General features: G+C 40.4%; 1 protein-coding gene across 1 annotated transcript in view; it reads left to right on the top strand.

The window, feature by feature from the left end:
* Positions 1-461: 461 nt before the first annotated feature.
* The window catches only part of hunk (hormonally up-regulated Neu-associated kinase), a 40,947-nt gene continuing 21,957 nt past the window's right edge, over positions 462-19,451 (top strand). Inside the window, exons 1-5 of the mRNA XM_067993174.1 lie at positions 462-1,463; positions 12,320-12,612; positions 15,498-15,553; positions 16,659-16,794; positions 17,300-17,427. Of these exons, the coding sequence (XP_067849275.1) occupies positions 1,239-1,463; positions 12,320-12,612; positions 15,498-15,553; positions 16,659-16,794; positions 17,300-17,427 (838 nt within the window). The 5' untranslated portion in view covers positions 462-1,238. The remainder of the gene's footprint in view (positions 1,464-12,319; positions 12,613-15,497; positions 15,554-16,658; positions 16,795-17,299; positions 17,428-19,451) is intronic.

The following is a 19,451-nucleotide window of genomic DNA, read 5'->3' as shown; positions in this document are numbered from 1 at the left end:
AAATAGTTAATAATTCCCCTCTTCCCCCCCCCCCCCCCAAGAAAATTGGAAAGAGGTACAGCGGCAAAGCGGAGAAATCAGGGGGAAAAAAGTTAGGCGCCGATTTAGAAGAAGAAGGAGGAGAAAGAAAAAAAGAACAGAAGATGTTGAAATAGTTCAACAAAAGTGAACGATGCAAAAGAAGGGAGATAAAAGAGTTTTAAACGTGTAATATTTGGAGGACACTTTCTTCTTCAATGAATTAGAAATCAGAAAGAAAGAAGTTTACTGGATGAAAAAGCAGAGAGTTTTCAAAGGAAGCAGATTAAAGGCTCATGAAAAGGGTACAATTAATAAAAGGTGGGTCACGGGAGGAAAGAACAAGGCGTAATCAAATTTAAGAGGAGACAGAGAGGGGGTTAAAAAAATCACAACTCCTGAGAGACGAGCCATTCCTCTTCTCGTTTATAGGAGGGAGAAGGCAAGATCGCTCCCGCCCTCTGGAAATCTGAGAAGTTTAAAAGATTAAATCAGCAGTCCTTTTTTTCCCCCGGCAGCTCTGTGTGTGTGTGTGTGTGTGTGTGTGTGAGAGAGAGAGAGAGAGAGAGAGCGCTCCACTGACTGAAACTGACCAGAAATTTACAAGATGTTCCGCCACGCAGCGTCGCATCTGTTCCCGAAGGATCGGATGGGATTAATGGATTCGAGCTGAGAGAGAGAGAAAATTATTAACGAGTATCTTCCTGAGACGGGACCAGTAAATAATTGCTGGTATCGAACTAAGCGTCAAATCAGCTGGAGGAGGGGACGGGATCTCGGGAGAGAAATATGTAAAAGCTGCAGTTGTCTGAAAGTTGACCGATTACTTTGCCTTCCTACTTTTGAGCCGCAGTGACTGCCCCACTAACAGGAAGTACTGTACTGCAGTCCGAATGAAGATCTGCGTTTGACATGAGCTGCTAACCGCCTCAGATGTAAACATTGCAGGAACGTGTGGAAAAGGGAGCTTGTTTGACTAAATAACTTTTTTTTTGTCACTTCCACTTAAATGGAAAGTAACTGGACACTTCCCCAGAGCGAATTCCTTTAATTCGCTTTGTTGCTTGGATTGTTTTGTCTAATGCTGGATTACTGTTAGCCAGTGTTGGAAATTGGCGGAGATTATTTATTTTGTCTGTCAGTGCTGACTTCGTTTATCGCCTCTGATCGCGGATCCTTCCCTGCTGGACCAGGCAAATAAGACATTTCCCAGCCCGAGGATGCCAGCAGCTGCTGGGGAGATCCTGGACGATCCCGCACCGGGAGATCTCCACATCTCCAACTCAGAAAGTTACCTTCCACTTTCCGTTGCCCATGTTTCTCGGGAATCGATCCGGAATTTCCACCATACCAAGCGGGTCGGAAGCTATCTGATTGGGAGGAAGTTAGGAGAGGGATCGTTCGCCAAAGTTAGAGAAGGATTGCACGTTCTGACTGGTGAAAAGGTAATTTCGTTTCTCGGTACTAATATGAGTTTTACGTTCACATGGATCCTTGTTTGGCAATTGGTTGAAATACTAAGAACACTTTTAAAACGGACGTGTGATTAGTTTCACCCATAAAAGGAAAATCCACACAAACACCAATGTTTCCAGAAGTATAGTTTACTGGCCCGACTGTTTTAGTACATTAAAGAAACTCTCCTTTCCATATTTCCTCAAAAAATGCTGGAAATACAAAACAGGTCTTTTAGCATCTGAAGGGAGACAGGTTAACGTTTATAATGGACACCCTTGGTCAGAGGTGTGTTAACCTGTGATGGAATCCCTTGGTCAGAGGTGTGTTAGCCTGTGATGAACACCCTTGGTCAGAGGTGTGTTAACCTGTGATGGAATCCCTTGGTCAGAGGTGTGTTAGCCTGTGATGGACACCCTTGGTCAGAGGTGTGTTAACCTGTGATGGACACCCTTGGTCAGGGGTGTGTTAAACTGCGATGGACACCCTTGGTCAGAGGTGTGTTAGCCTGTGATGAACACCCTTGGTCAGAGGTGTGTTAGCCTGTGATGAACACCCTTGGTCAGAGGTGTGTTAGCCTGTGATGGACACCCTTGGTCAGGGGTGTGTTAACCTGTGATGGACACCCTTGGTCAGGGGTGTGTTAACCTGTGATGGACACCCTTGGTCAGGGGTGTGTTAACCTGTGATGGAATCCCTTGGTCAGAGGTGTGTTAGCCTGTGATGAACACCCTTGGTCAGAGGTGTGTTAGCCTGTGATGAACACCCTTGGTCAGAGGTGTGTTAGCCTGTGATGGACACCCTTGGTCAGAGGTGTGTTAGCCTGTGATGGACACCCTTGTTCAGGGGTGTGTTAACCTGTGATGAACACCCTTGGTCAGAGGTGTGTTAGCCTGTGATGAACACCCTTGGTCAGAGGTGTGTTAGCCTGTGATGAACACCCTTGGTCAGAGGTGTGTTAGCCTGTGATGAACACCCTTGGTCAGAGGTGTGTTAACCTGTGATGGACACCCTTGGTCAGAGGTGTGTTAACCTGTGATGGACACCCTTGGTCAGAGGTGTGTTAACCTGTGATGGACACCCTTGGTCAGAGGTGTGTTAGCCTGTGATGGACACCCTTGGTCAGAGGTGTGTTAACCTGTGATGGACACCCTTGGTCAGAGGTGTGTTAACCTGTGATGGACACCCTTGGTCAGGGGTGTGTTAAACTGCGATGGACACCCTTGGTCAGGGGTGTGTTAAACTGCGATGGACACCCTTGGTCAGAGGTGTGTTAACCTGCGATGGACACCCTTGTTCAGGGTGTGTTAACCTGTCCCTTTTGTCTTTAAGATAATGATGGACTCACTGTGTATTTCCAGTATTTTCAGATTTGCAACATTCACACTTGTTTTTCTTTTTATCTCAATTTTTCCACTCCCTGACCCCCTGCTGTCCCCACCAAAGTCTGGGTTATGGATTTCATCACCTTCTCTGTATTTGCCAGCAGAGAGTGCTGGGATAACCAACTTAATTGCTTTTTTCTAGCCCGAGAGAGGCCACTTCCTGACTCTCAAGTCCTCCACCCATCATTGTAGCTCAAAGCCATCAAACTTTGCCCAACGGGGCATCAATGTAATACTGAGCCTTCACTCAAGAAAGTTTCAGCTTTGATCTTGCTTTCTGCTGAGTTAGTTCAACAAAGCCAAAATGATGCCAGTCTTCCTGGCTTGGGAGAAGAAAAGAATTAGCCAGGGTTCCTGTCCCTGATTGATATTCAGTGGCCTCTGCTGGTATATGTGCATGTTTGGGTATAAGGAGAAGTGAGGGTCAGGATTGTGCCTGACAGTCAAATAGCTTGCCCTCAAATAGCCTGCCTGCAATCACTGTCCAAGTTCAAAAATGGCCACTTTGACAAGATACTGGAGGGAAAATGCCACTTGTGGAATTGTACCTCAGAATGGCCCCACCTTCAGTAGAACAGAGAGGAAAACCAGACAAATAGGAAAGAAAATCACTGATACAGAGAGCTGAGTTTGAATGACAATCAAGGATCAAAACCTTGGCTGCCACTGTTGGAGTTTAGTACTCATTTTAGCAGCCATGCTCACCTCATTTCCACTATCTTTGTGTGATTAGCACCAAGAGATGGTTTAAATACTAATAGATTGGGTGAAAATGATTGAATTGAAACGGCTGTTGTCACTGAGTCAAGAATTTTTAGATAGTCATTTCCTGGCACAGTCTGCTCTGAACTCAACTCAAAGGCCATCATGTATTCTAAGTTTGCACTACAGCGCATGCTTAATGCGGTAATTTTCCTTTATTAGCTTTATTTGGGTTAGATTAAAACAAAACAAAAATCACCAGTTATCTCATTGTGCACACAATCATTTTACAAATCCAGTTAATTCTTTGTCATTTGATGGTGTCCCTTAGTTTGGGGTATATATAGTTCTGTATATTTTTAGTCCAAGTCTAGACTGGCATGAGTTGTAATAACAGTGTTCAGTTTGAAATATGCATCCTGCGCAAAACCTAAACACTTCCTTAACCAAGCTAACAACTTCAACTCAGCTAACATTGACCTGATTCCCCTAGTTAGTTTCACCAATCTTTTTAGTCAGGTTGTTGGTGGAAAAGGAGAGGCAAACCAACTTGGGAAGGGGATCCTGCAACTTATGAGCCTGCTAATGTATCAGCCCAGGAGCAGCATTATCCATAGTGAAAAAATGATCTCATCTCACTCTTCTGATGGAGGAGGATAGCACAAACTGTGGTTGATTATAGCGAGAAAAAAGTAGACTTTGGACATTTTCCCATTAAAATAGAAAACATTACAGCAGCCTTTGTCACAGCCTAAAGAGGACATTACAATCTTAGTATCTATTCAAAAAAAATCAGTTCCCAAGCAGTGACAACAACAATAACTTGCATTTATATAGCACTTTTAATGTAATAAAATGTCTCAAGGTGCTTCACCGGAGTGTTATCAAACAAAATTTGACACTGAGCCATGTAAGGAGATATTATGACAGGTGACCAAAATCTTGGTCAAAGACGTAGGTTTTAAGGAGCATCTTAAAGGAGGAGTGAGAGGCAGAGAGGTTTAGGGAGAGGATTGCAGAACTTAGGGCCTAGGCAGCTGAAGGCATAAGAAATAGGAGCAAGAGTAGGCCAATCGGCCTTTCGAGCCTGCTCCGCATGGCAGCCAATGGTGGAGCGATTAAAATCGGGGATGCGCAAGAGGCCAGAATTAGAGGAGCTCAGAGATCTCAGAGGGCTGTAGGGCAGCAGGGGGTTACAGAGGTAGGGAGGGGCGAGGCCGTGGAGGGATTTGAAAACAAGGGTGAGAACTTTAAAGTCGAGGTGCTGGCGGACTGCGAGCTAGTATAGGTCAGCGAGCACAGAGGTGATGGATGAACGGGACTTGGTGCAACTTAGGATATGGGCAGCAGAGTTTTGGATGAGATCAAGTTTACGAAGGTGCAAGGTGGGAGGCCGGCCAGGGGAGCATTGGAATAGACACAGTGGAATACTGATTTGAAAGTTTCTGCTCGTGGTTTCCGACATGCAGAGTTCTGGTCTCAACCAAGCTACCATATGATGGGACAGCATGGAAACCATGCACTTCAGTAGAGGGAGTGAGGAAGAAAGGGAGCCATTCCCGAAGTCTCATGTACTTCATATTTCAGAATGGCATTAGCAGAAACGTGGAACCAGCATGCACTGTTCATGGACACTGATGGTATATGACATGGGAGGACCATTCCGAAGAAAGGAAATATAAAATACCATAAAGAAAGGGAGTCTTACCCATCACAGAAATAAACACCGTTGAAAAGAATTATTTAGACATCCTTTTATATTTGTCTGGCTATTTTTAATGATTTTTTGGAACAGTTTTCTCAAAACAGTGACTACTGACTGATCACATCATCTGGAAAATGGCCTGAAGGAGTTGCCAAGCCTAACATTGTCAGGGAGATGATTGAACATTTACAATTGAAATGACACCATTGCCGAACTTTCTTGGGTTGATGACTGTCTTGATATTTATTCATTCTCCCTACAGTGTTATGCACAGAAATACCCCAAAGTCCTCTCCCAATTATGTTACTAGCAGTTACTGTATAACAAAAAAATAAACAAGTTGATAGATATAAACAGGAAAAAAAGTAGAGGTGTGTACAGGCAGCATGAAGAAGGGCATCTTGGGTAAAGTACCAGGGCACCTGTACAGCCGTACCACAGCGTGAGTTAGTACTTTCAGGAAAAGAGGATTTTTTAAAAAAAGAAAACAATGATTTAAAGCATTCAATTATCATTTTAATATTAGGAATAACCTAACTAATTTAAAGTAAGAGTGGAAAAAAGAAAACCTTCATTTATTACTTTTATTTATTATTTGGGCTGCGAGAAACAATGGCAAGGCAGCATTTATTTCCCAACCCTAGATGTCCTAAGGACATTAAAACAGTCAACCACATTGTGTGAGATTGGAGTCACATGTAGGCCAGAGCAGGTTCCCCTCCCTGAAGGTGATTGGTGAACCAGCTGGGTTTTTACAAAATTCCAACAACTTCCATGGTCATTTTCTGATACTAGTCCATAAATTACCAGATTTGTTTTTAATTTCAATTCTACACCTTGCCATTCTGGAATTTGAAGTCATAACCTCTAAGGTTACTAATCCAGTCCATAACTACCAGGCTACTGCAGCCATTTTAACAAAGGGGATTAGAAACTTGCTCAGCTTGATGGAATGAAAGTTTCTTCTCTGGTGGGTTAATGGTCCTAAATTTTACTTGTTTATAACAACACTAAGGAGCTGAATCATGCTGAGTATTGCTCCCATTTGGGGCTGTTAGCAGAAGGACACTAAATATGTTCCTACGACACTAGTATTTTAGCAGAAGTGTTAAAAAAAAATTACAATAATAGTCAAACAGAACAAGTTTTTAAAAATTAAAACAGTGCAGACATCAGAGAGTCACACCCATGCAGAGTGGTTGGCACAGGTAAAGCTTTTATTAAAGAAACGCCTTTTGATTTAATGAAAGAAAGAACTTGCATTGATACAGTGCCTTTCACTATCTCAGAGTGTCCTTCACACCACTGAAGTACACTGAGTCAAACTGCAAATGTCACTCCATTATTTAACATCAGTTGTGGGAAAGTTACTTGAACCTATCATCAGGGACAGAGTGACTGAGCACTTGGATAAGTATGAGCTGGTCAAAGAGAGTCAGCATGGATTTGTGAAGGGTCATGTCTGACTAATCTAGTTGAATTTTTTGAGGAGGTTACTGACATGGTGGATAGGGGAGTGTCTATGAATGTTGTCTATATGGACTTTGAGAAGGCATTTGATAAGGTTCCACACAAGAGATTATTAGCGCACGGAATTGGAGGTAACCTTGTAACATGGGTTGGTAGGAGACAGAGAATATGGATAAAGGGAATGCTCCCTGGTTATTATAGAATCATAGAAGTTACAACATGGAAACAGGCCCTTTGGCCCAACATGTCCATGTCGCCCAGTTTATACCACTAAGCTAGTCCCAATTTCCTGCACTTGGCCCATATCCCTCTATACCCATCTTACCCATGTAACTGTCCAAATGCTTTTTAAAAGACAAAATTGTACCCGCCTCTACTACTGCCTCTGGTAGCTCGTTCCAGACACTCTGGACCCTTTTGTATCTCTCCCCTCTCACCTTAAATCTATGCCCCCTCGTTATAGACTCCCCTACCTTTGGGAAAAGATTTTGACTATCTACCTTATCTATGCCCCTCATTATTTTATAGACTTCTATAAGATCACCCCTTAACCTCCTACTCTCCAGGGAAAAAAGTCCCAGTCTGTCTAACCTCTCCCTATAAGTCAAACCATCAAGTCCCGGTAGTATCCTAGTAAATCTTTTCTGCACTCTTTCTAGTTTAATAATATCCTTTCTATAATAGGGTGACCAGAACTGTACACAGTACTCCAAGTGTGGCCTCACCAATGCCCTGTACAACTTCAACAATACATCCCAACTCCTGCATTCAATGTTCTGACCAATGAAACCAAGCATGCCGAATGCCTTCTTCACCACCCTATCCACCTGTGACTCCACTTTCAAGGAGCTATGAACCTGTACTCCTAGATCTCTTTGTTCTATAACTCTCCCCAACGCCCTACCATTAACGGAGTAGGTCCTGGCCCGATTCGATCTCCCAAAATGCATCACCTCACATTTATCTAAATTAAACTCCATCTGCCATTCATCGGCCCACTGGCCCAATTTATCAAGATCCCGTTGCAATCCTAGATAACCTTCTTCACTGTCCACAATGCCACCAATCTTGGTGTCATCTGCAAACTTACTAACCATGCCTCCTAAATTCTCATCCAAATCATTAATATAAATAACAAATAACAGCGGACACAGGCATCCAGTTTGAAAAACAACCCTCTACAACCACCCTCTGTCTTCTGTCGTCAAGCCGATTTTGTATCCAATTGGCTACCTCACCTTGGATCCCATGAGATTTAACCTTATGCAACAACCTACCATGCGGTACCTTGTCAAAGGCTTTGCTGAAGTCCATGTAGACCACGTCCACTGCACAGCCCTCATCTATCTTCTTGGTTACCCCTTCAAAAAACTCAATCAAATTCGTGAGACATGATTTTCCTCTCACAAAACCATGCTGACTGTTCCTAATTAGTCCCTGCCTCTCCAAATGCCTGTAGATCCTGTCCCTCAGAATACCCTCTAACAACTTGCCCACTACAGATGTCAGGCTCACCGGTCTGTAGTTCCCAGGCTTTTCCCTGCCGCCCTTCTTAAACAAAGGCACAACATTTGCTACCCTCCAATCTTCAGGCACCTCACCTGTAGCTGTCGATGATTCAAATATCTCTGCTAGGGGACCCGCAATTTCCTCCCTAACCTCCCATAACGTCCTGGGATACATTTCATCAGGTCCCGGAGATTTATCTACCTTGATGCGCGTTAAGACTTCCAGCACCTCCCTCTCTGTAATATGTACACTCCTCAAGACATCACTATTTATTTCCCCAAGTTCCCTAACATCCATGCCTTTCTCAACCGTAAGTGGTGTTCCCCAGGTATCTGTACTGGGCTATAAGCTTTTCGCCATATATATTATGTTACTGACTTGGATGAAGGAATAGAAAGTTGTATACCCAAATTTGCAGATGACACTGTTAGAAGGCATTGTAAGTTGTGTAGATGGAACATAATCAGATGAGTGGGCAAAAATATGGCAGATGGAGTTCAATGTAGGGAAGTGTGAGGTCATCTACTTTGGATCCTTAATGGTGAGAGACAAGGAGTTGTGTACGAGCAAAGGGATTTAGGTGTCTATGTATACAAATAACAAAAAGGTAGTCACAGGTACAAAAAGTAAACAAAAAGGTTAATGGAATATTGGCCTTTATCTCAAGGGGGTTAGGAACATAGGCTGACTGGCCTGTAATTGTTCCTAACGTTGATGGTGAGGAAACTTTTAGAAACAATAATTCGGGACAAAATAAATTGGCACTTGGAAAAGTAAGGGCCAATAAATGAAAGTCAGTATGGATTTGCTAAAGGAAAATCATGTTTCACTAACTCAATTGAGTTCTTTGATGAAGTAACGGGGAGGGTTGATGAGGGTAGTGCGGTTGATGTGTATATGAACTTTCAAAAGGCATTCGATAAAGTAACACATAATAGACTTGTTAGCAAAATTAAAGCCTATGGGATTAAAGGGACAGTGGCAGCGTGGATACAAAATTTGCTAGAGGACAGAAAGCAGAGAGTAGTGGTGAACGGTTGCTTTTCAGATTGGAGGGAAGTATATAGTGGTGACAGCGATCAGAATTAGGACCACTGCTCTTTTTGATATATATTAATGACCTGGACTTAGGTATAGAGGGTATAATTTCAAAGTTTGCAGATGACACGCAACTTAGAACTGTAGCAAACAATGTGAAGGATAGTAACAGACTTCAGGAGGACATAGACAAACTGGTGAAAGGGGCAGACAACATGGCAGGTGAAATTTAATGCAAAGAAGTTTGAAGTGATGCATTTTGGTAGGAAGAATGAGGAGAGGCAATACAAACTAAATGGTACAATTTTAAAGGGGGTGCAGGAACAGAGAGACCTGGGGGCGCACATACACAAATCTTTGAAGGTGGTAGGACAAATTGAGAAGGCTGTTAAAAAAGCATATGGGATCCTGGGCTTTATTAATAGAGGCATAGTGTACAAAAAGAAGGAAGTTATGCTAGACTTTTATAAAACACTGGTTAGACCTCAGCTGGAGTATTGTGTTCAATTCTGGGCACCACACTTTAGGAAGGATGTCAAGAGAGGGTGCAGAAAAGATTTACTAGAATGGTGCCAGGGATGAGGGACTTCAGTTATGTGGAGAGACTGGAGAAGCTGGGATTGTTCTCTTTAAAACAGAGAAGGTTAAGGAGAGATTTGATAGAGGTGTTCAAAATCATGAACGGTTTTGACAGAGTAAATAAGGAGAAATCGTTTCTAGGGGCAGAAGGATCGGTAACCAGAGGGCACAGATTTAAGGTGATCAACAAAAGAGCCAGAGGCAACATGAGGAAACATTTTTTTAACCAGCAAGTTGTTATGATCTGGAATGCACTGTCTGAAAGGGTGGTGGAAGCAGATTCAGTAGTAACTTTCAAAAGGGAATTGGATAAATACTTGTAGGGAAAAACTTAAAGGACTATGAGGAAAGAGCAGGGGAATGGGACTAATTGGATAGCTCTTTCAAAGAGCTGGCACAGGCACGATGGGTCAAATGGCCTCCTCCTGTGCTGTACCTACTATGATACTATGATAGGAGTAGGCTATTCAGCTTCTCGAACCTGGTCTGCCATTCAATTAGATCATGGCTGACCTGTATCTTGACTCCATCTACCTGCCTTGATTCTGTAACCCTTAATACCGTTGCCTAAAAAAAAATCTATCAATCTCAGTTTTGAAATTTTCAACTGATCTAGCCTCGACAGCTTTTTGGGGGAGAGTGTTCCAGATTTCCACCACCCTTTGTGTGAAGAAGTGCTTTCTGACATCACCTCTAAATGGCCTAGCTCTAATGTTAAGGTTATGCTGTCTTGTTCTGAACTCTCCCACCAGAGGAAATAGTTTGGGGGTGATCTTAAATGTAGTTTGTATTCCCTCAAGTTTCGAAGATTGAGGGGTGATCTAATTGAGAAATTTAAAATGATAAAAGAATTCAATAGCATAGCTACAGAGAAACTATTTCCTCTGATGGGGGAATCCAGAATAAGGGGACATAATCTTCAAATTAGAGCTTGGCCAATTAGGAGTGAAATTAGGAAGCATTTTTTCACACAAAGGGTAGTGGAAACCTGGAACTCTCTTCTCCCAAAGGCTGTGGATGCTTGGGTCAATTGAAATTTTCAAGACTTGAGATCGTAAAGTTTTGTTAGGTGAGGGTATCAAGAGATATGGAGCAAAGACTGGTAAATAGAGTTGAGGTACAGATCAGCCATGATCTAATAGAACGGCAGAACAGGATCAAAGGGCTTAATGGCCTACTCCTGTTTCTATGTTCCTTTATTCCTTTGCCAAGGCTGACACCTAATGACTTTTTCTAGAAAATAGAGGAATCATGCTGGCAGCAAATGTTCCAAGATTACTTCGATTGCAATAGGGGCAGAAGAGGGAAGGCGTGAAACAGATAAAAGCAGTTAGGCTGGCAATGGACACTTTTTTGGCTGATGTTTTCTGCTTCTTCCTTCTGATTAAATCATTTTATAGTCTAAAGAAAGTAACTTTATCAACAGGAGGCGAAACTGCAAATGGACAGAATTTGTTTTCAAATCTCCTTCTGGATTTCAAATGAGATAAAATTTCAGTTTGGATGGTCTCACCCCAGTAGATATGGGCATGATTTTACAGCAAGAAAAACTGTGCATAACTTGGCATTAAAGTGGCAGTCTCACTTTAGCTACTACAATGGTACCTATTGGACCTATGAATGCAGCATTGACGTTGTAGGAGTGGCTTTTCCGAGACTGGAATGAAACATGTTCGTAAATGATTTTGTAACTGTTCACCTTCAACAGGCTATGGCCACTGAGGTAATCTATCCATTGGTGGCCCCTTGCACAGTTGACCATCAACACATGTCAAATGTGCCTTCTTGCAATCAAGTTCAAGCTTGTTTTCAGATAGTGACATGAGCAGCACAACACATTCACTTTCTTGGTGAGCACAGAACTATGAAAATCTTTGGTCAGTCAGAACCATAACTTCCTTCTATTAAATCCTACGTCCTTCAAAACTAAGTGAGTTTGGATGAAATACAAAATGGCCAATGACATTACAAACTTGTTATGATCACAGTCAAACGTTCCAGAGTCTGTAAACATGTTTTGAGAAATTGATACATTCAGTGTTGTTGGCAGAATGATTTAATGTGTTGTTCCCGACATATTAAAAGAAAAACTGACCTTAAGCCAATACTGCTTTAATGTTGCACAGTGCACATCTTGTATGATACTCTTAATTCACTACCAAATTGTTAAAATCAGTCACAGATCTGTAATCCCCAATTCTTCACTTAGTACTACAATATAAAATTCAAAGTACACTCTCCGGACTCTGCAATTGTACTGCTGGGTGTTTTCCACAGTTCAAGTGGACGTAGTATGAACATTTCATACATCCACCTAAATGAAATCCAAGTGATAATATGGCATCCTTTTTATTATAATTTATTATTTTTCCAAAAGGAAGTAACTATTCAGCTGGCTATGTACACAAGCTGGAGCTATCCATGTTGAGCAGTAATCACAATTTCTGTAAACTGTTAGGTGGCCGTGAAAGTAATTGATAAGAAGAAAGCCAAGAAAGACTCCTATGTAACAAAGAACCTGCGAAGAGAAGGGCAGATTCACCAAATGATCAGGCATCCGAATATTACACAGCTTTTGGACATATTAGAAACCGAGAACAGCTACTACTTGGTAATGGAGCTATGCACAGGAGGCAACTTAATGCACAAAATGTATGACAGAAAGATATTGGAAGAAGCGGAGGCTCGCAGATACATTAGGCAACTCACTCTAGCAGTGGAGCATCTACACCGAGCAGGGGTGGTTCACAGGTAGGTGAGTGGGTGAGTGAGTGAGTGCATGTGTGTGTTGCATAACTGTTATTTTAATAGCTCTATGTTCTGTTTGCTCTCAACAACTAATTATGACCTTGTAAAACAGCTGAACGAGATGGCATCATTACAGATCATTGAAACCATGAATGCAAATTTCCCTAGTGGTGCTGCACTTAACGTCTAAAAGACACGCCACTACTTGAAAATATATCAGCACAAATACCTTGAAACTGCTGGTGGGATGATGGAAGATCTTTAAGTCTATTTTCTGTCCTCTCTGTTACAGTTGTTTAAAGAAAGTAGAATGTAAATGGAGATGAATGATAAAGTAAATTTTGAATGCATAGCATGAAAACATTTTTACTCAAAGAGTGATCATAATTGGAATAATCTGCCAAACAAGGTAATGGAAGCAAAAACATTCAGGTTATTCAAAATACATGTTGATGGTTTGATGTTGTGATGGGAAAGTTAATCTACAAGAGGGATGAGCTTCAATGGACTGAGTGGCTTTTTCTTATATGTTTTCTTAAATGATTTGGTAAATAATTGCTTGTGCTATAAGGCACTAAAATAACTTGGCAGAAGTTGAAAAATGTACCTTTACTTTGTGTATGAATGAATAATTTACATTTAGGAATATTCTCATTCTCAGTTTCAAACAGACTGTAATTCCATTTTTTTTTCATGATTTTCAGATATGATTAATCAAATTTATTCTAATGAACATTGGATGTGGTTGCCATTTCCAAGAGATGTGGTGAAACTGTTTGATATTTTTCAAAATGTAGTGTTTATTGCCTGTTCAATATTTTAAGAAGGATTTGCTGGTAAATCAGGCATTGATGCTACAAAGATATAAAATATCTTCATTTGGTTTCTCTGGAGCATTTTACAGCATGTATTTTAGAAATCTATTCGTAGCCTAGGAAAAACATTATATTTATTGCTTTCAAATCATAGAAACACAGGAATGTACAGGACCAGAAAATAGCATTTTGGTCTATCTGACTGGTTCCAAAAACTAATACTCTCAATGCAATAAGTCTATCAATGGTCATTTCAAAACTCTAACTGTAAACTAGTAATCTAGGAATGGAAAATACGGTCTATCTGGCTGGTTCCAAAAACTAATACTTCTCAATAGTTCACTCCTTTGAATATCTATCGAATTCTTTCTTAAATCGTTCCACACTATCTGCCTCCACTGTCTCCTTAGGTAGTTCATTGCACATGTTCATAACTCTCGGTGTAAAGTAGTTAAGTTAAAACTGTGTGTACATCTTTCCTTTTCAAAGCTTGAGCAAGTATCCCTTGGTTCTAGAGTTTGTGGTAATTTCAAACATGTTAAGGAACCTAATCAATTCCAATTATCTAGGCTATAAAGCAGATGTTACTAAACATAGCTTCTTTTTTTTTCTTTTACTGAAGATCATGACACATTCTGGTTGCCAGGAGTGCTCCTGTACCTCACCCAGAGGCCATTCTTCATGTGCGAGTGTAGACAATAAGCGTTGGGAGGCTATTTAACTTAGGGGAAGGGAGTTAAGGGCACAAGGGATATGACTGTGAGGTGCAGTAGGGAGGAGATGGTTGGATAAGCAGCTGGATCTCCTGGCGCTAACTCAGCAATAGACAAAGGTGGAGAAATATGGCTGCAATAAGCTTCAGAACTTTGGGAACTTAAACATGCTCTTTTAACCTGAAGATAAATGGGCATCAGTGTCAAGCTGTATCCTGTTTCTCATTCAACACCCATATGGATGCACTTTTCAGCAAGAATCACTCGATTGCAACCAGGAGTGGACAACTTTGTTGATTTTTTTCCCCCTTCAGGCTAAGGCAATTTATAGTGCCCATATTAGCTTAAATTAACACGCTCAGGATATACATAATAAGATAAGAAAAAAAGGGATTTGGAAAGACTATTCAGACCATTGAAGCTCATCCTCTAAAATGAGTGTGAGGACAAATATATATATAATTGCTGAACAAACCATCATCACAACAAGCACTATACTGAAGGATGACTACAACCTACCAAGTGACTATTTTTATTGTACTTTTAACAAAGATTGCTCATCTCTCTTTGGACAATGAGAATCTATAAAACTGTACATACATTTCTACATAGCTGATACTCAAGCATGGGACAAAACAATGTCAAGATATTTCCTAGAATTCAGTTTATATTAGGACTGGCAAGGACGTTATTTTAATTTATTCTGGGATTACAATCAGAGCTTGGAAGTGACACTGGAACAACTATTTAGTGCAGTCACAAACCATACATACCTGCACCGGCCTGAAGTGAGTTTGCAGCAGAACTGCAAGAGGAAATTCCTCTGTGCACCAATTGATTAATGCGTATGCATCAATTCCCTGTGTGCGCTATTTTTATGTCATTGATTAACTTCTTAGTTTAAAAAAAACGCACACAGGAATTTGAAGCAAACATATTAACTAGTACGCTAAAAATGCAATACACTGAGCCATTGGAAGTCCATCAATGACAATTTATATGTGTTGCTATAAAATAGTACTTCAGAGGAACTGAATGAAGATATTTTTTACTTCTTTGTAAATAGCAATGTTCGACTTACCAAAAACAAGTTTGACAGATCCTCAGAGGAACACTACACATTTAACAGACAGTAAACAACTCACCCAATGTTGTCAATGGCTTCATTCACATTTTGTAAGACTACTGACCTTCAGTAATTATGTATTTTTGACAACAAACCTCTTTCCCTTCCAAAAATATTAACAGAAAGTATGGTCATTTTTTTCAATAATTCTTCACTCATTTTAAAGTTATTTCTATGTAACACAGCAACAGAAGGTTTTCTGAATGAATTCTTGACTTTCAATTTTTTTTGCAGAGATTTGAAGATTGAAAACCTTTTACTTGATGAAAAGAACAATATAAAATTAATAGGTATGCTCAGTCAGCATGTGTTCAGAGCTGGGAGGTGATAGATACTTTGCAATTTTTCTGGGCAGTTGGTTCACTTAATGAGAAAGTTGGAAGGGAATACAGTGGTGTGAAATTATAAAGGTCGGGAGGAGTTAAACCAAAATTAAAACGTTCTGAGAGAGTGAGGGGGCGGAAGTTGAAATTAGAAAACGACAATTGGGAGGAGTTGAGAAGGAAAACCACAAATACTAGAAATGTGAAAAAAGAACAGAAAATGCTGGAAAGGCAGGGGAGGTCAGCCAGTATTTGAAGGAGTGTTTTGGGTGGGACCTTTGTCTTGGTAAGAGGTTCACACCAAGAATGGTAACCTGTCTTTTCTCTTTCAGATTCTGATCAATCTCACTGTGCATTTCAGCATTTTCTGGTTTTTTTAATATTTCAGTTGTTAAAGAGTAAACCGTGAAATAAGAAATCTGTTCAAGGAGAATAACCAGAATTCTGAGATTAGTAACAAAAAGTTGAAATGGATACTAAAAATGAAAAGTAAACTGTTGGTTATGGATACAATTTTTGTCTACATAACGACATTCACTGCAATTCAAATGTCATTCATTGTGGGAAGTGTTTGAGATGTTTTGACGTTAAGGAGTTAAGTAAATACAAGTATTACAATGAATTCTGAAAGAGAAATTTTATGAAACAGAAATGTTAAGTTTGAGCAATACAGTTTTCTGCTGTTAATTTAAAGTATTTAATTTTGAATTACTGGATAATTCACTTTTTAATTCAATTGCTTAATTTAAATTATTGGGGGGGCAAAAATCACTTTGAATTAACAGGAATAGATTATAGCTTGAAACAAATTTTGTTGAAAATGGAAATTGTCTACTCTTAATTGCAGGAAGTATATATTGCTGGACGTTTAAGATGAAAGTGTGTCAACTGACAAAACTGAGAAAATGAAATATTTTGCATTTGATCTGTGCATTTGTGAAAGACTGTTTAAATGTTATTTGGGAAAGGAAAATACTTGCAGCATAAATAACAGTTAACATAACATTCTGAGACTGAGAATGATTGTACAAGTCCGCCTTCATCTTGATATTCCTTTCCTTGGATTCACCAGATTTCGGATTGAGTAACTGTGCGGGTATTTTGGGTTATTCTGATCCATTCAGCACTCAGTGTGGGAGTCCAGCCTACGCAGCTCCAGAGCTTTTAGCACGCAAGAAATATGGTCCCAAAGTGGATATATGGTCAATGTAAGTGCTTTACTGCTGACTAAACGTTCAATGAAAGCAAACATCTCCAGCTTTATTGTCTCATCTTAGTCTTAAAAATTACTCTATCCTTATGTTGATCGACAGAGACTATACTTTAAAATACTGTTTCCGGAACTCATTTTATTTGGCACATCACAATTTCACTGCACTGGTGATTTTTTTTTCCAAACATGTTTGCAGATACTTTTCTGATGCATGGTATTTCCAAAATCATGTTTTGCACAGGAGCAATAGTTAAAGATAGCCCAGTTCAATTTGCACAGTATTCCTAATGATCTAAATCTTCCATTTAGAAACCCCAAAGCAACTTCAAGGTCAAAAGATGGGGGATTTTTTATTTCGAGCTAAAGTCAGAATAACGAACACAGTTGCAGTTGCAGTATAGGTGGCGGAGTGGGGTGGAGGAAGGTGCCGGGGGAAATAAAAGTTCCACCCACTTTATGATGGCACATCTGCTAATAATACTTTTCTTTTTGATTTTTAGCGGTGTGAATACTTACGCAATGCTGACTGGCACCTTACCATTCACAGTAGAGCCATTCAGCCTGAGAGCATTGCATCAGAAAATGGTGGATAAAGACCTTAATCCCTTACCCGTCCATCTCTCAACAGGTAATAACAGATCAAGGATTTCATTATTAAACAGCAGATCCATGCAGCTGTTTGATGTATGTTACTAAGGGACCAGTCCCCTCAACACTTTTAAAAGGCAACCGTAACTAGGAAATCAGATTGTAAATTTTAATTTCACTTGCATTCACTGTATTGGTTTAACTTGCATTCATCTCGGTGTATGCGCGTTATCTTGTTTGAAAAGTGCCTGAATTCGCTTCCATGTGCTTTATTAAAATAGTGGATGTATTTTTCAGACTTTAATTGTAATTCTTTCATGTGCAGTTTTTAATGCTGATGCTTCTGGGAACGATTTCCTCAGGCAGAGAGGGTGAGCAGTCAACCTGCTGCCAGGCCTCTGTCAATGGTGCTCCTTAACTGATGTGGGGAGAAGAGACCAAGCTGGGATAGAGACGCTAGTAGCAAATTTAACAAAAATAAAAGTAATGACGATACAGAATATCTTCATTTAAAAATGACATGGAAAAAATGTACTTAACATTTTTTTTTGCAACAATTTTCTCCTGTCCTCTTCCCTCCTCTCTCAAAAGCATTGATTCCTTGCTGGAATATGATTTTGCAAGCACTGGTATCTGCTTGAGTGGCCATTAGTCATGCGTTAAGCCTTGAATGTGAGTGTTGACGGGCTATTTAACCATGGGAGGTGGGGGGCGCTTGCAACCCAGCTCAATCCTGTCCTCACCAGTGTCCACACACACCTACTTTCAGAAGGGGTCACTGGATAGTAACCATGAGCAGGTACCCTGGATGATTTTCTTCTCCCTAATGCAGGGGGGCTGAGGCCAATTGTAGCACGCCAACTATTGCTTGGCATAAGGTCAGGTAACGAAGCATAGACTGGGGATGAACTTGGGACCTTTCTGGTCAGAGTGGCTCAGCTACTCACTATACTTGTTGAAGCATTAGGGGAGCTAACGTGGTACGTGGTATTTTTAATAGGAAATGGCCTAACTCACTTATTGAATCATGATTATATTGTGCATGTTCAATGGAACCGCATTTGAGATTAATCAGGAGCTAATCATAGTAGCAATTACTGTGGCAATTATGCAGCAGGCTGATGTGAATCAATAGAATGATCAATGAAGCACAGGTAAGCTGCCCCTCTTTGTTGCCTGCTTGGAACATATTTTCTGAGGAAGGTAAATGTAATGGGTCAAAAGTTGAAACTCATTTCCATTAATTCAGTGATTCTCAGCACACAGAACTCCCATATCAAGCACCTAACAATTCGGAATAATTTAATCACATCTTGGAGCAACGTAAGAACATCGTTTCCAAGATGGATTAAATCCAGACACAAGTAAACACAGAACAGAAACACAACCCGGACAAATACCAGGGCCACTGTGGTTTTTGCATGTTGCAGGGGATCTCATTCTCTATCACTGCTCATTTCTACTTTGTGCATGCTTTAATCAAGGGTAGTCTCTAACCTTTTAATGAGGTCCACAATCTGAGCGGTAACTTGCTTGAGAACCACTTTTACAGACGTACCATAAACCAACTCTATATACCTATTTTACTTTATTTTTTTTTGTACACACTTTTTCTTCTCCTGCCCCTTCCTGTAATTTTGCAGTGGCATGGATGTAAGGTCAGCCTACTAACACATGAAGCAGCAGGCCTGCTGAGGGCCACAGGTGAAGAGGAGATCCGCTGCCAATCCACTGCTTCAATTCCTACCATAGTAATGGGAAGTAATATTTTTCAATGTAATCTATTTTTTTTCTAAACTATTTTTGACATTAAAAAAATATCAATTCTGATTTAGTATTTCCCCTTTTTAATATCCATTTCAAAACACTCTTTCTCCCTTGGGGTTGTGCTGCTCAATATAAGCCAATGCTGCTGTTGAATTGGCTGCCAGAAGAGTTTTTCCTTATCTTAACATTGAATCATGGAAATTACAGCTCAGAAGGAGATCATTTTTGTACAGAATTGCCTCCAGCTCTTTCAGATGGTCTGACTGAAATTGTGAGGTCACCATGAGGGAAGATGTC

This window comes from Heptranchias perlo, chromosome 11, assembly GCF_035084215.1.
Source record: "Heptranchias perlo isolate sHepPer1 chromosome 11, sHepPer1.hap1, whole genome shotgun sequence".
In the NCBI taxonomy this organism is placed as follows: domain Eukaryota; kingdom Metazoa; phylum Chordata; class Chondrichthyes; order Hexanchiformes; family Hexanchidae; genus Heptranchias; species Heptranchias perlo.
This window is presented reverse-complemented; position numbering and strand designations above follow the sequence as displayed.